Here is a 16,158-nt window from a genome sequence, read left to right on the forward strand (position 1 = left end):
ACACTCAGGAACATGTGTGGCTCACACTGCCTTGGAGAATCATGAAAAGTACCTTGCAGGCAGCTCCATCTTTATTAAACACAATCCCTCTGAAACATTTATAGTATTTTGCAGTGACACAGTGCAAAGTATCCTTTGCTATAGAGAACCATGTATTGAAACGTTTATTTGTATGACATTCAGGGATAAATGAAGACTCTGGAAAAAGGCATGATGTTCCCCTTGTTGCAATGGGTTGCAAACCATTTTGTAGCCTTCCATTGAGGGTGTGAAGTTTTAGTTGGGAGGTTGGCAGAAAGTTGGGATTGGAAAGTGTTAACGGTTCAGGTACAAGGTGAGATTGTGTTAAACAAAAACATTTTAAGAACTGTATATTCTCTGTCATCTCCAGTTAGTCTCCAGGCCTGACCAGGTCACTGTTCTAACTGGGCCCTTGGAAACTAGGAAAGCCATGCTGTATATTTTTGTGGTTTTTGACTCTCCTTCATGCTTTCACCCATATTTTGCACGTGGAACCGCTGAAGTTTCAGCTGTGCCTCATTGTTTGACTTTCCACAGTGCCTAACGAGGGCCTCGTGATGTTAGAAAGGAGCCCGTCACTGTTTCTGAACATGCTGCTAATGGACCTCTTCTAGGGGCACTGTGGCCATCCTTTGACCTCTGTTGCTGAAGCTCTTGGGAAGATTGCTCAGAACTGACATTGCTGCCACTGGCATGGCTCGACAAGAACTTTGCAGTTGCTTCAGAAAGCAGTGGAATAGAACGAGGGAAAAAAGAGAAAGAGAGAAAAGCCACCTGTCTAGGCCATGGGGTCCCCTGGTGACACGTTCCCAGTTTCTGATTCATAACTTGTCGCGGAGCTTCTTACCCCATTCAGGGTAAGAATGGGGTAAGAAGCTCCACAGGACAACTCAAATGGGGAAGGAATGCATCCTGAGAGTTGATGGGGATGAAAACCTGCTCACCTCTGGTTTTCAATAAATGCCCTGAGTCTGTCTGGGCTGCCTACCGGAAAATCACAACAAAAGTTCCCACGGCTAGTTACTTGGTTTTGCAGTGGAAAAGTGTTGGGAAGCCCTGGCCTATAGCTTAAGAGAACGCACGATAAGTTACCAGAAATTTGGCAGCCATCTAGGGTGAAATTAAATATGGGCTGCTCTTTTGCTTTTCCCATGGTGTTTGTTTCAGAGACGTGGTGTTTTTTTCAGAGTTTGTTTGATACAAACTCATGGAGCTGGGGCAAGGGGCTAACCCTGTGGAATGTGGGCTCTGCAGCTCTGTGATTAGCTGGGCTGTTTTGGGGAAGCCCCTTAACTGTTCTGTGTGCTAACTTTCTCACTGTCGAGAGTCATCATAGGACTTGAGTTTCAGAATAAGGGGCAGGTAAACTCAGTTATATCTGGTGAAAATGCTTCAAAGTGGACACATGTTCTGTATAAACACAAAACAATGTTTTTCTAACAAAGGCAGATATTTGAGTTGTTTGATTTTGATACTAACAAGGCTAACCTCATTGTCAGAAGTGCTTTCTCAGGCATGCCAAGGCCTGGATCTGAAATTTCCAAAGGCTACTGCTTGTTGCCTATGGAGCCCGGGATTTAACTGGAAGCACTGTCCTTAGCCAAGAGCCCCTCCTCCATCTCAGAGTTTGAAGACAATGAGTGAAAGGAATCTCAGGGAGAGTCTGAGACCCATGGGCAAAGGGCTGCAGATGCAGAGGAGGTGGGGCAAGGACGAAGGCTGCAAAGAGGAGTCTGGCAATGCAGACACATTCAGTGCAAACACGACTGATTCTGTGGGAGGGCAGAAAGCCCACTGACGGATTTCAGAGCTATTTGCAAGGCTGATCAGCTCCAGGTTGTATTCCAGCCGTGACAAATGGTGCCTGGTTGAACAAATGTTACATTTCCATGAATTAATAATTTAAGAAAAACAGGTAAACAGACACACCTGCCCTCTGTTGGATTATCTGAATATCTCACTTTACCCACTGTTTCCCTAGCTTCTTACAAGAAACACTGCTGCATCCTGCAAATGTTTAGGAGGTCATCTTCGGTCAGCACCTGATTTTAAGAGTATGTTGTGTTGACAGCATGGGGCTTCTCCTGTCTTAGAGTAAGTAATTATGGTGTAGAATAAATCATACTTGATGTGATAGAGAGGACTGGTTTTTTCTTTTTTTTCTTTTTTTTGAGATGGAGACTCATCTGTTGGCCAGGCTGCAGTACAATGGCGCCATCTCGGCTCACTGCAACCTCTGCCTCCTGGGTTCAAGCGATTCTCCTGCCTCAGCCTCCAGAGTAGCTGGGACTAGAGGTGCACGCCACCACACCCAGCTAATTTTTTTGTATTTTTAGTAGAGATGGGGTTTTGCCACGTTGGCCAGGCTAGTCTCAAACTCCTGACCTCAAGTGATCCACCCGCCTCAGCCTCCCCAGATGCCGGGATTACAAGCATGAGCCACAGCGCCCGGCCAGGAATGCATTTTTATTCTTGTCCTAACTTAGAAGAGTCACTTTGGACAGTGGAGTGAACGCAACTGAACTTCAATTTCTTCATCTGGAAAATGGAGATCATACTACACAGGCAGGTCTCAGCATTTCAAACATCGTGACGTTTCACAATGAGTTTTATACAAATGGGCAATAACTCTTACATGAAAAACTGTACTCAATGTTCAGTTATGCTAAGTGTTTCATAAAAGTTAGCTAAATCTCGAAGTTGATTATCCTCCCCGAGATGGTGATATTTAAAGGCTGGGCCCTATAATGTACACTGTTCACTGGATGCCAGGGAAAGCATCTTTAGACTATTTTCTTTTTCTTTCTTTCTTTTTTTTTTTTTTTTGAGATGGAGTCTCACTCCACTGGCAAGGCTGGAGCACGGTGGTGCCATCTTGGCTCACTGCAACCTCCACCTCCCGGGTTCAAGTGATTCTCCTGCCTCAGCCTCCTGAGTAGCTGGGATTAGAGATGTGTGCCATCATGCCTGGCTAATTTTTGTATTTTTAGTAGAGACGGGGTTTTATCATGTTGGCCAGGTTGGTCTCAAACTCCTGACCTCAGGTGATCCGCCTGCCTTGGCCTCCCAAAGTGCTGGGATTACAGGCATGAGCCACTGCGTCTGGCCTCCTAACTATTTTCGTTAGGGTCTTAGCTTTTTGCTACTTAAAAGTCTAGTCCATTCCTGTCTTTCTTTAATAAAATACAGAGAGAACCTGAGGCATAGTAGAATCTATCTTTTAGCCCAATCATGACAGCTGCCCTCTTTTCTTATTTCTGTTAATGTATCTACATGTTAGCCTAGTGGAATGAGTAGCAAGGCTGGTGCTTTTGATGAAAAATTTTTTTTTCCTATTAGGAATTTAAACTGAATTATGTTGCTTTAGACTGCAAATTTCATCTCACCCATACCAGGACTTGTACGATTTTTTTTTTTTTTTTTTTTTTTTGAGACAAAGTCTCGCTCTGTCACCCAGGCTGGAGTGCGGTGGCATGATCTTGGCTCGCTGCAACCTCTGTCTCCCAGGTTCAAGCAATTCTCCTGCCTTAGACTCCTGATCAGCTGGGATTACAGGCATGTGGCACCACGCCAGGCTAATTTGTGTATTTTTTAGTATAGACGGGGTTTCACCATGTTGGTCAGGCTGGTCTCAAACTCCTGACCTTGTGATCCACCTGCCTTGGCCTCCCAAAGTGCTGGGATTACAGGCATGAGCCACTGTGCCCAGGCGATCTGAGTCTTTTTAAAAGTTTTAATCTTATAGAGTTCGATAAGCATGGGATTGAAAGCAATGTCCAGCTGTTTATTCTCAATGTTATGTGTCCACTTTTCCCAAGCTTCAGAATGATCTTTGCCTTCTTCTCAATGTTGTCTCAGGACAGCTGTTGTTTTTTTGTTTTTGTTTTTTTTAAATTATCCTTTAAGTTCTGGGATACATGTGCAGAATGTACAGGTTTGTTACATAGGTATACACGTGCCATGGTGGTTTGCTGCACCCATCAGCCTGTCATCTACATTAGGTATTTCTCCTAATGCTATCCCTCCACTTGCCTCCCACCCCACGACAGGCCCCGGTTTGTGATGTTCCCCTCCCTGTGTCCATGTGTTCTCATTGTTCAACTCCCACTTATGAGTGAGAACATGTGGTGTTTGGTTTTCTGATCTTGTGACAGTTTGCTGAGAATGATGGTTTCCAGCTTCATCCATGTCTCTGCAAAGAACATGAACTCATTCTTTTTATGGCTGCATAGTATTCCATGGTGTGTATGTGCCACATCTTCTTTATCTAGTCTATCATTGATGGACATTTTGGTTTGTTCCAAGTCTTCGCTATTGTGAACAGTGCCTCAATAAACGTACGTGTGCATGTGTCTTTATAGTAGAATGATTATAATCCTTTGGGTATATACCCAGTAATGGGATTGCTAGGTCAAATGGTATTTCTGGTTCTAGATCCTTAAGAAATCACCACGCTGTCTTCCACAATGGTTGAACTAATTTACACTCCCACCAACAGTGTAAAAGCATTCTTACTTTTCCACATCCTCTCCAGCATCTGTTGTTTCCTCTTTTTTATTTTTATTTTTTTGACGGAGTCTCGCTCTGTCACTCAGGCTGGAGTGCAATGGTGCGATCTTGGCTCACTGCAACCTCCACCTCCTAGGTTCAAGCGATTTTCCTGCCTCAGTCTCCCAAGTAGCTGAGATTATAGGCATGTGCCACCATGCCTGGCTAATTTTTTGTATCTTTAGTAGAGATGGGGTTTTATCATGTTGGCCAGGATAGTCTCAACATCCTGACCTCGTGATCTGCCTGCCTTGGCCTCCCCAAAGTGCTGGGATTACAGGCATGAGCCACCGTGCCTGGCTTCCTGACGTTTTAATTATTGCCATTCTAACTGGTATGAGATGGTATCTCATTGTGGCTTTGATTTCCATTCCTCTAATGATCAGTGATGATGAGCTTTTTTCATATGTTTGTTGGCTGCATAAATGCATTCTTTTGAAAAGTGTCTGTTCATATCCTTCACCCCCTTTTTGATGGGGTTGTTTTTTTCTTGTAAATTTGTTTAAGTTCCTTGTAGATTCTGGATATTAGCCCTTTGTCAGATGGATAGATTGCAAAAATGTTCTCCCATTCTGTAGGCTGCCTGTTCACTCTGATGATAGTTTCTTTTGCTGTGGAGAAGCTCTTTAGTTTAGACCCCATTTGCCAATTTTGGCTATTGTAGCCATTGTTTTCGGTGTTTTACTCATGAAGTCTTTGCCCATGCCTATGTCCTGAATGGTATTGCCTAGGTTTTCTTCTAGGGTTTTTATGGTTTTAAGTCTTATGTTTAAGTCTTTAATCTATCTTGAGTTAATTTCTGCATAAGGTGTAAGGAAGGGGTCCACTTTTAGTTTTCTGCATATGGGTAGCCAGTTTTCTCAACACCATTTATTAAATAGGGAATCCTTTCCCCATTGCTTGTTTTTGTCAGGTTTGTCAAAGATCAGACGGTTGTAGATGTGTGGCGTTATTTCTGAAGTCTCCGTTCTGTTCCTTTGGTCTATATATCTGTTTTGGTACCAGTACCATGCTGTTTTTGCTACTGTAGCCTTGTATTTTTAGTAGAGACGGGGTTTTATCCTGTTGGCCAGGCTGGTCTCAAACTGGTTTGAAGTTAGGTAGCTTGATGGCTCCAGCTTTGTTCTTTTGGCTTAGGACTGTCTTGGCTATACGGGCTGTTTTTTGGTTCCATATGAGGTTTAAAGTAGTTTTTTCTAATTCTGTGAAGACAATGGGAGCTTGATGGGAATAGCATTGAATATATAAATTACTTTGGGCAGTATGGCCATCTTCACGATACTGATTCTTCCTATCCATGAGCATGAAATCTTTTTCCACTCATTTGTGTCCTCTTTTATTTTCTTGGGCAGTGGTTTGTAGTTCTCCTTGAAGAAGTCCTTCACATCCCTTGTAAGTTGTATTCCTTGGTCTTTTGTTCTCTTTGTGAGAATAAATGCAATTGTGAATGGGAGTTCACCCATGATTTGGCTCTTTGTTTGTCTATTATTGGTGTATAAGAATGCTTTTAATTTTTTCACATTGATTTTGTATCCTGAGACTTTGCTGAAGTTACTCACAAGCTTAAGGAGGTTTTGGGCTGAGTCGATGGCATTTCCTAAGTATAGGATCGTGTTACCTGCAAACAGAGCATTCTGTAGATGTCTATTAAGTCCACTTGATCCAGAGCTTAGTTCATGTCCTGAATATTCTTGTTAATTTTCTGTCTTCTTGGTCTAATATTGACAGTGGGGTGTTAAAGTCTCCCACTATTATTGTGTGGAAGTCTAAGTCTCTTTGTAGGTCTCTAAGAACTTACTTTATGAATCTGAATGCATATGCATTCAAGATAGTCAGCTCTTCATGTTGCATTGATCTGTTTACCATTATGTAATGCACTTTTTGTTTTTTTTATCTTTGTTGGTTTAAAGTCTGTTTTATCAGAGACTAGGATTGCAATCCCTGCTTTTTTTTGCTTTCCATTTGCTTGGTAAATATTCCTCCATCCCTTTATTGTGAGCCTATGTATGTCTTTGCATGTGAGATGGGTCTCCTGAGTACAGCACACTGATGGGTCTTGACTCTTTATCCGATTTGCCAGTCTGTGTCTTTTAATTGGGCCATTTAGCCCATTTACATTTAAGGTTAATATTGTTATGTGTAAATTTGATCCTGTCATTATGATGCTAGCTGGTTATTTTGCCCATCAGTTGATGCAGTTTCTTCATGGTGTCTATGGTCTTTATATTTTGGTATGTTTTTGCAGTGGCTGGTACTGGTTTTTCCTTTCCATGTTTAGTGCTTCCTTCAGGAGCTCTTGTAAGGCAGGCCTGGTGGTGACAAAATACCTCAGCATTTGCTTGTCTGTGAAAGATTTTATTTCTCCTTTAGTTATGAAGCTTAGTTTGGCTGGATATGAAATTCTGGGTTGAAAATTCTTTTAAGAATGTTGAATATTGGCACCACCCTCTTCTGGCTTGTACAGTTTCTGCAGAGAGATCTGCTATTAGTCTGATGGGCTTCCCTTTGTGGGTAACCCAACCTTTCTCTCTGGCTGTCCTTAACATTTTTTCCTTCATTTCAACCTTGGTGAATCTGATGATTATGTGTCTTGGGTTGCTCTTCTTGAGGAGGATCTTTGTGGTGTTCTCTGTATTTCCTGAATTTGAATGTTGGCCTTTCTTGCTAGGTTGCGGAAGTTCTGAATGATATCCTGAAGAGTGTTTTCCAACTTGGTTCCATTCTCCCTGTCACTTTCAGGTACACCAATCAAACGTAGATTTGGTCTTTTCACATAGTCCCATATTTCTTGGAGGCCTTGTTCATTCCTTTTCATTCTTTTTTTTTTCTCCAATCCTGTCTTTATGCTTTATTTCATTCAGTTGATCTTCAATCTCTGATATCCTTTCTTCGGCTTGATTGATTCAGATATTGATACTTGTGTATGCTTCACTGAGTTCTCGTGCTGTGATTTTCAGCTCCATCAGGTCATTTATGTTCTTCTCTAAACTGGTTATTCTAGTTAGCAATTCCTCTTTTTATCAAGTTCTTAGCTTCCTTGCATTGGGTTAGAACATACTCCTTCAGGCTGGAGGAGTTTGTTATTACCCATCCTCTGAAGCCTACTTCTGTCAATTTGTCAAACTCATTCTCTGTCCAATTTTGTTCACTTGCTCGTGAGGGGTTGTGATCCTTTGGAGGAGAAGAGGCATTCTGGTTTCTGGGATTTTCAGCTTTTTCTGTGCTGGTTTTTCCTCATCTTCGTGGATTTATCTACCTTTGGTCTTTGATGTTGGTGACCTTTGGATGGAGCTTATGAATGGATGTCCTTTTTGTTGATGTTGATGCTATTGCTTTCTATTTGTTAGTTTTCCTTCTAACAGTCAGGCCTCTCTGCTGCAGGTCTGCTGGAGTTTGCTGGAGGTTCACTCCAGACTCTGTTTGCCTGGGTATCACCAGCAGAGGCTGCAGAACAGCAAATATTGCGGCCTGCTCCTTCCTCTGGAAGCTTTGTCCCATAGGGGCACCTGATGGATGCCAGCTGGAGCTCTCCTCTATGAGGTATCTGTTGACCCCTGCTGGGAAGTGTCTCCCATCACGGGGCACGAGGCTCAGGGACACACTTGAGGAGGCAGTCTGTCCCTTAGCAGAGCTCGAGTGCTGTGCTGGGAGATCCTCTGCTATGTTCAGAGCCAGCAGGCAGGAACTTTTAAGTCTGCTGAGGCTGCACCCACAGCTGCCCCTTCCCCCAGGTGCTCTGTCCCAGGGATGTGGGAGTTTTATCTATAAACCCCTGATTGGGGTTGCTGCCTTTCTTTCAGTGATGCCCTGCCCAGAGAGGAGAAATCTAGAAAGGCAGTCTGGCTACAGCAGCTTTGCCCTGCTGTGGTGTGTTCCGCACCCAGTTAGAACTTCCTGGTGGCTTTGTTTACACTGTGAGGGGAAAACGGCCTACTCAAGTCTCAGTAATGGTGGACGCCTCTCCCCCAGTCAAGCTCGAGTGTCCCAGGTCGACTTCAGACTGTTGTGCTGGCAGCAAGAATTTCAAGCCAGTGGATCTTAGCTTGTTGGGTTCCGTGGGTATGGGATCCGCTGAGCAAGTCCACTTGGCTTTCTGGCTTCACCCCCTTTCCAGGGGAGTGAACAGTTCTGTCTCATCAGCATTCCAGGCACCACTGGGGTATGAAAAAAAAACTGCAGCCAGCTGGGTGTCTGCCCAAATGACTGCCTAGTTTTGTGCTTGAAACCCAGGGCCCTGGTGATATAGGCACCTGAGGGAATCTCCTGGTCTGCAGGTTGCAAAGACCATGGGAAAAGCGTAGTATCTGGGCCGAAATGCACTGTTCGTCATGGCACAGTCCCTCATGGCTTCCCCTTGGCTAGGGGAGGGAGTTCCCCGACCCATGCACTTCCTGGGTGAGGCGACGCCCCACCCTGCTTCGGCTTGCCTTATGTGGGCTGCACCCACTGTCTAACCAGTCCCAATGAAATGAACTGGGTACCTCAGTTGGAAAAGCAGAAATCACTCTCCTTCTGTGCTGGTCTCACTGGGAGCTGCAGACCAGAGCTGTTCCTATTCGGCCATCTTAAACTCTGTCCCAATGTTGATTTAAGTATATAAATCTTTCCCAAGCCCCACAGGTATTCCCACATAATATACCTCATGTAGTTGCTGAAATAATTCAGATTTGTATGAATATAGTTTCTTTCAAAACCAAGATGACAAACCAAGACATCAGCCTGTTTCATTTCTCCAACAGACTCACTTTGTAGTCCACAGGAACCTGGCATTTTAAGTAAATTGTAATCAGCACCATAACCTTCTCTGTATCTTGGAGACTCACCTGGCCACCATTTCTTTCTCCTTATGAGAGGCGTATCCGCTGCTGCTAAGGGGCTTCAGAGGGGATGACAAGAAGTAGAGGCGATGATTGGTGAAGTACTGGTCAACCAGCGGGAGGAGAACCTGGAAAACCCACCACAAATCAACTTCTAGGAAGCTATCCATAACTCTTCATTTGGTTCCTTTAAAAGTGTTTATTTTCAGCGAGTGAAAAGCCTCTGAACCCTCGTCCTGTGATTTCCAGGAAATTCTACCCCTTTGGTCCCAGTTTCCATCACATTTTCCTTTTCTATGCCTCAAACCAGAGTCCTTGGGGGTATGTAAAAGGAGACAGTCATGGACTAAGGGCCCAAAGAAATGTGTGCGCATTTGCAGAGGAGTCCTATGGGACAGGTGCACTCAGATAGGGCTTATTGAGCACTACATCCAAGAGGCATGGCTTAGTGCCACTAGCCTCAAGCATTCTGTCTGCTTCTCAGAGCAAGGCAACTCCAGCCCTTCTGTGCCTTTAGTCCTCTGAGTAGGGCTGTATGGAAGAGACTGCTAACTAGCACCCAAATTCATTCTCCCCTTCTTCCTTTTGGCAACAGAATCCCACCGTGTTTTAGCTGGGTATAGAGCCACCCAGGTAGAAAATGTATCACCCAGTCTCCCTTGCAGCTAGATGAAGCTCGAATGGAACTTAAACAGGTCCTGTGCCTTTTCCTGGTCCCTGAACTTTTCCTTGGCATTCGAGGGGTCAGTAAGGTGAGAGATGACAAGTTCTAGCCATTGGGATAGAACTTTTAAAAAGCAACAGCTTGCCTTCCCTTCTCCTTTTCCCTTTCCCACAGATGCCGTGCAGGTGAGCCTGTTGAACCACGCACACAGGCCACACTTCTGGAGATGGTGGAGTAGCCAAGACAGGAAGAACCTGGATTCCTGGGTGATGGTGTGGGGCTAGGTAGGCTGCATACCTCTTTGGACTGCCAGCCTCCCTTGGGACTGTCAAACAACAGAGAAATATACATGCACCTCACTGAAGCCACTGGAGTTTTAGATATCTTCATTGGATCCGCTTAACCTGTTTCCTAAATAGTAGAGATCCTAAGAAGAAAGTAACTTGATTAAGTGCAGGGCCACTTACTTTGGCAAAGAATTTGATCTCCTGGTCATGAGGAGACTTTTCAGTTTTCCCACTGCTGACAATGGCTTCTACAAAGACACAGGTAACACAGAGTTGGCCAGAGTTACAAAGTACAAATCGGTCACAACATTTTAGAAACAGAGCCGCTTTCCTAAAGGCTATTAAAAAAGGCTATCTGATTTCACAAAATATATTTTACAACGTACTTTACAACTGTGCTGGTTAGTTATTTCTTGTGTCAATTCTTTAAGCTGTTTCACTACCCTTTTGTCTACTTTAACAATCAGAAAGCAGCTTCAAGCCTGGGTGTGATGGCTCACACCTGTAATCCCAACACTTTGGGAGGCTGAAGCAGGTGGACCACTTAAGGTCAGGAGTTCGACACCAGCCTGGACAACATGGTAAAACCCCATCTCTACTAAAAATACAAAAATTAGCCAGGCAGGTGTGGTGGCAGGCACCTGTAATCCCAGCTACTTGGGAGGCTGAGGCAGAAGAATTGCTTGCACCCGGGAGGCAGAAGTTGCTGTGAGCCGAGACTGTGCCACTGCACTCCAGTCTGGGCAACAAGAGCAAAACTCCATCTCAGGAAAAAAAAAAAAAAAAAAAAGAGAGCAGCTTCAGAGAGGTTGAGTCATATGTCCACAGTCATAAAGCAAGACAACAGGAAACTTAAAATAGGATAAGTTGAGTGAAAAAATGACAAAAGGTTCAATCACTCCACTAAAAAAACTAAGGAGTTTTTTTTTTCTTTCTTTTTTTTTTTTTTTTGAGATAGAATCTTACTCTGTCACCAGGCTGGAGTGCAGTGGCGCGATCTTGGCTCACTGCAACCTTTGCCTCCTGGGTTCAAGTGATTCTCCTGCCTCAGCCTCCCGAGTAGCTGCGACTACAGGCACACACCACCACGCTCAGCTAATTTTTTTGTATTTTTAGTAGAGATGGGGTTTCACTATGTTGGCCAGGACGGTCTCCATCTTTTGACCTCGTGATCCTCCCGCCTCGGCCTCCCAAAGTGCTGGGATTACAGGTGTGAGCCACTGCGCCCGGCTGGATTGATTTTTTTTAAAGTGGGGGGAAAATCTCAGCCACTGTTTTCCCCCTAAAATCATGCATCTAAATCAATCATAAAAAGTTACAGTCTGAAAGGATTATTTCTTGATAAAAGAATACTGAATTCTTTTGGGATATTTCATAATGATACTTACCTAAATGGGCAATAAATTCTTGTGCCGAATCAACGTATTTCAGGATCTTCTTCAAGAACTTATAGGCAAACCTCTTTTCCATGGAGGAGGCATCGAGCTCCATATCCTTCATACCCCTGCATTGGACATGGACAGACCCCAGGAAGTAACAGACACAACCATGTCACTCAGGTGCACCACCAGTCCTACCAGTGTTAAATTTAATTTCCAAATGCTAGTGGTTATTCTGGCGTAGTGACATGACTCATCATTTGACTGATTTCCCCTGTCACTTGGAACCTGCCTGTGTGAGCACAGATTTTTCAGAAAGACCTTTATCATGCATACAATGAGTACTGAGCTGGGGATGTCTGAGGGGAAAGCAAAAAATCTCTGCTTTTATGGAAAGAATTTACATGCTAGCTGTAAACAGACAAAAACAAAATACAAATTAGATGGAATCTTAGAAGTTAACACATTTTGTGAGTAAAAGAAAAATTAAAGCAGAATGAAAAAGTCCAGAACTGGGGGAGTGAGGGTTTACGGACTGAAGTGTTAAATAGGGTAGTCAGGCTTGGTCTCACTTGGAGACTGATGCTGCATTAAAGGCTTGAAGAAGATGAGGAGGTGAGCCATATGGACATCTGGAGAAAGAGTTCTCAAGGCGGGGCGAAGAGATGGTGCAAAGGTCCTGAGGCAGGAGAACGCATGTTGTGTTGAAGGTTAGAGGGGTATGGGGTAGGAAGTGGGGACAATCACGTACGTCCCTATAGGCCATCCTTAGAATTTTGCTTTTGCTCTGAGTGAGAAGGGAAGCTATTAGAAGTTGTGAATAGAGAAGTGACATGATACGACTTGCATCATAACAGGATCACTCTGGTTGCTGTGTTTAAAATTGACCATCGTGGTGAGGCAAGTACAGAAGCAGAGAACACAGGCAGGAGGATGAGGACAGCATGAAGTGGGTGAGAAGTGGTCAAATTCTGGGTATTTTATTTTTGAGACGCAGTCTCACTATGTCGCCCAGGCTGGAGTGCAGTGACATGATCTCGGCTCACTGCAACCTCCGTCTCCCGGGTTCAAGCAATTATCTGCCTCAGCCTCCCGAGTAGCTGAGATTACAGGCATGTGCCATCATGCCTGGCTAATTTTTTGTATTTTTAGTAGAGACGGTGTTTCACCATCTTGGCCAGGCTGGTCTTGAACTCCTGACCTCAGGTGATCCACTTGCCTCGGCCTCCCAAAGTGCTGGGATTATGGGCGTGAGCCACCACGCCCAGCCTCTGGGTATATTTTAAAGGTAAAACTGGCAGGATTTCCTGAAGGATTGGATGTAGATTGGGAGAAAAAGAGGAGTCAAGGTTGTTTGCTTGAGAAGGTAGAAGAATGGTTTGCCGTGGAGTGATGGGGAAGCCGAAGACAGAACGGGTCTGAGCAGGAGAGCGGGGAAGCCAGGATTTCTCCTTGGCTACAGGGACCTCGCTTGATCACCTGTGCATCCAAATTCCTACCACAGGGTCTGGCACGTGGTAGACAACTGGTTCGGATATGTTTGCTGAATTCAATTATCTTTCTTCTTGATTTCCTCCTATTTCCTTGACTTCCTTTATCATTACAGTAAATGGGAATTTTTCATTTCTGTGAGCGAGCTATTTATCAGCAAATCACATCACAGATTCATCTTGGTGTTAAGAACAGCATTAAAATGACGACGGGAGTCTATCTCGAATGCTTCCCCGGAGGCTATCTCCTGCTGCCTGACCTTCCCTGCTCGACAACATGGCAAATATGTCTTGTTATATTTTTTCATATGAGATACAATAGAATTGTTTTGTATAGATTTTTATTTTTATTTTTGCCATTCAATGGCAAACATTCTGTAGGAAACTAGAAGAAACAGCAGCTTGCTCAGCAAATGTTTCTTTTAGGAAGAATGGCTATATCGGAATAAAAACACTGGCTTTTCATTTGACAAAGAACTCAGTAAGCATAATCCTACATAGCACAGCCCACCAGCACCATTAGACCAGGCAGAAAACAGTCTGACTTTAAGACTTGAGCAGCCAACGCCATCCTATATAAAACATTCATCTAGATGATTTTGACTTATGTAAGTTTGAGATAAAACATCTTAGGACGTCATGATGCATTCAATCTCTCCAGTAAAGTTGTATCTTCATAAGAATCAATTCTCTTCGTTCCAAGACTGTTTATGCCAGTTATGCTTGCTATTATTACTATGTAATTTAATAAGATATCATATAAAACAAAATAAAAGTATGAAGAGAACTGCTGATTCTATAAAAACTAAGATGCATATTTTGTAAAGACCTGCAATTGCAAGCTTCCAAATATGTAATTTTTGAATTAGGTATGGGTGAGACAACTGTCAAAGATAAGGGAGGATATCTTAAAAATATCTAGGGTACTACGTAATCCTCCACATAACAGAACCAACGACAAAACCACATGATTATCTCAATAGACGCAGAAAAGGCCTTCAATAAAATTCATCACCCTTCATGCTAAAAACTCTCAATAAACTAGGTATTGATGGAACGTATCTCAAAATAATAAGAGCTATTTATGACAAACCCACAGCCAATATCAAATAAGATATCAAATGAGAGCTATGTATGACAAACCCACAGCCAATGGGCAAAAACGCGAAGCATTCCCTTTGAAAACAGGCACAAGACAAGGATGCCATCTCTCACCACTCTTATTCAATGTATTACTGGAAATTCTGGCCAGGGCAATCAGGTCAGAGAAAGAAATAAAGGGTATTCAATTAGGAAAAGAGGAAGTCAATTTATCTCTGTTTGCAGATGACATGATTGTATATTTAGAAACCCCATCGACTCAGCCCAAAAATCTCCTTAAGTTGATAACTTCAGCAAAGCCTCAGGATAAAAAATCAATTTGCAAAAATCACAAGCATTCCTATACACCAATAACAGACAAACAGAGAGCCAAATCACGAGTGAATTCCTATTCACAATTGCTACAAAGAGAGTAAAATACCTAGGAATAAAACTTACAAGGGATGTGAAGGACCTCTTCAAGGAGAACTACAAATCACTGCTCAACAAAATAAGAGAGGACACAAGCAAATGGAAAAACATTCCATGCTCATGAATAGGAAGAATTGATATTGAGAAAATGGCCATACTGCCCAAAGTAATTTATAGATTTAATGCTATTCCCATCAAGCTACCATTGTCTTTCTTCACAGAATTAGAAAAAACTACTTTAAATTTCGTATGAAACCAAAAAAGAGCCTGTATAGCCAAGACAATCCTAAGCCAAAAGAACAAAGCTGGAGCCACCATGCTACCTAACTTCAAACTATACTACAAGGCTACAGTAACAAAAACAGCATGGTACTGGTACCAAAACAGATATATAGACCAAAGGAATAGAATGGAGGCCTCAGAAATAACGTCACACATCTACAACCATCTGATCTTTGACAAACCTGACAAAAACAAGCAATGGGGAAAGGATTTCCTATTTAATAAATGGTGTTGAGAAAACTGGCTACCCATATGCAGAAAACTAAAAGTGGACCCCTTCCTTACACCTTATGCAGAAATTAACTCAAGATGGATTAAAGACTTAAACATAAGACCTAAAATCATAAAAACCCTAGAAGAAAACCTAGGCAATACCATTCAGGACATACGCATGGGCAAAGACTTCAAGACTAAAATATCAAAAGCAATGGCAACAAAGCCAAAATTGACAAATGAGGTCTAATTAAACCAAAGAACTTCTGCAGAGCAAAAGTAACTATCATCAGAGTGAACAGGCAACCTACAGAATGGGAGAACATTTTTGCAATCTATCCATCTGACAAAGGGCTAATATCCAGGATACAAGGAGTTTAAACAAATTTACAAGAAAAAAAACAACCTCATCAAAAACTGGGCAAAGGCTTTGAACAGGTACTTTTCAAAAGAAGACATTTATGAAGCCAAAAAACATACAAAAAAAAAGTTTGTTATCACTGGTCATTAGAGAAATGCAAATCAAAACCACAATGAGATACCATTTCACGCCAGTTAGAATGGCGATAATTAAAAAGTCAGGAAACAACAGATGCTGGAGAGGATGTGGAGAAATAGGGATGCTTTTACACTGTTGGTGGGAGTGTAAATTAGTTCAACCATTGTGGAAGACTGTGTGGCAATTCCTCAAGGATCTAGAACTAGAAATACCATTTGATCCAGCAATCCCATTACTGGGTATATACCCAAAAGATTATAAATTATTCTACTATAAAGACACATGAACACGTATCTTTATTGTTGCACTGTTCACAATAGCAAAGACTTGGAACCAACCCAATGCCCATCAATGACAGACTGGATAAAGAAAATGTGGCACATATACACCATGGAACACTACACAGCCATAAAAAAGGGATGACTTCATGTCCTTTGCAGGGACAT

At 42.8% G+C, this 16,158-nt stretch overlaps 1 protein-coding gene across 26 annotated transcripts in view; it reads right to left on the bottom strand.

The window, feature by feature from the left end:
• The window catches only part of LOC105463656 (ryanodine receptor 3), a 561,838-nt gene that overhangs the window by 101,028 nt on the left and 444,652 nt on the right, over positions 1–16,158 (bottom strand). For all 26 annotated transcript variants that reach the window (XR_011606198.1, XR_011606199.1, XM_071067152.1 and 23 more), the window contains exons 58-60: positions 11,726–11,841; positions 10,518–10,585; positions 9,393–9,514 (exon numbers count right to left, since the gene is read on the bottom strand). Coding sequence is in view for 24 of the 26 variants with exons in the window: in XM_071067152.1 (XP_070923253.1) it covers positions 9,393–9,514; positions 10,518–10,585; positions 11,726–11,841 (306 nt within the window). In the remaining 2 variants the exon portion in view is untranslated. The remainder of the gene's footprint in view (positions 1–9,392; positions 9,515–10,517; positions 10,586–11,725; positions 11,842–16,158) is intronic.

The sequence above is a fragment of the Macaca nemestrina genome, chromosome 7 (genome assembly GCF_043159975.1).
Source record: "Macaca nemestrina isolate mMacNem1 chromosome 7, mMacNem.hap1, whole genome shotgun sequence".
Classification (NCBI taxonomy): Eukaryota; Metazoa; Chordata; class Mammalia; order Primates; family Cercopithecidae; genus Macaca; species Macaca nemestrina.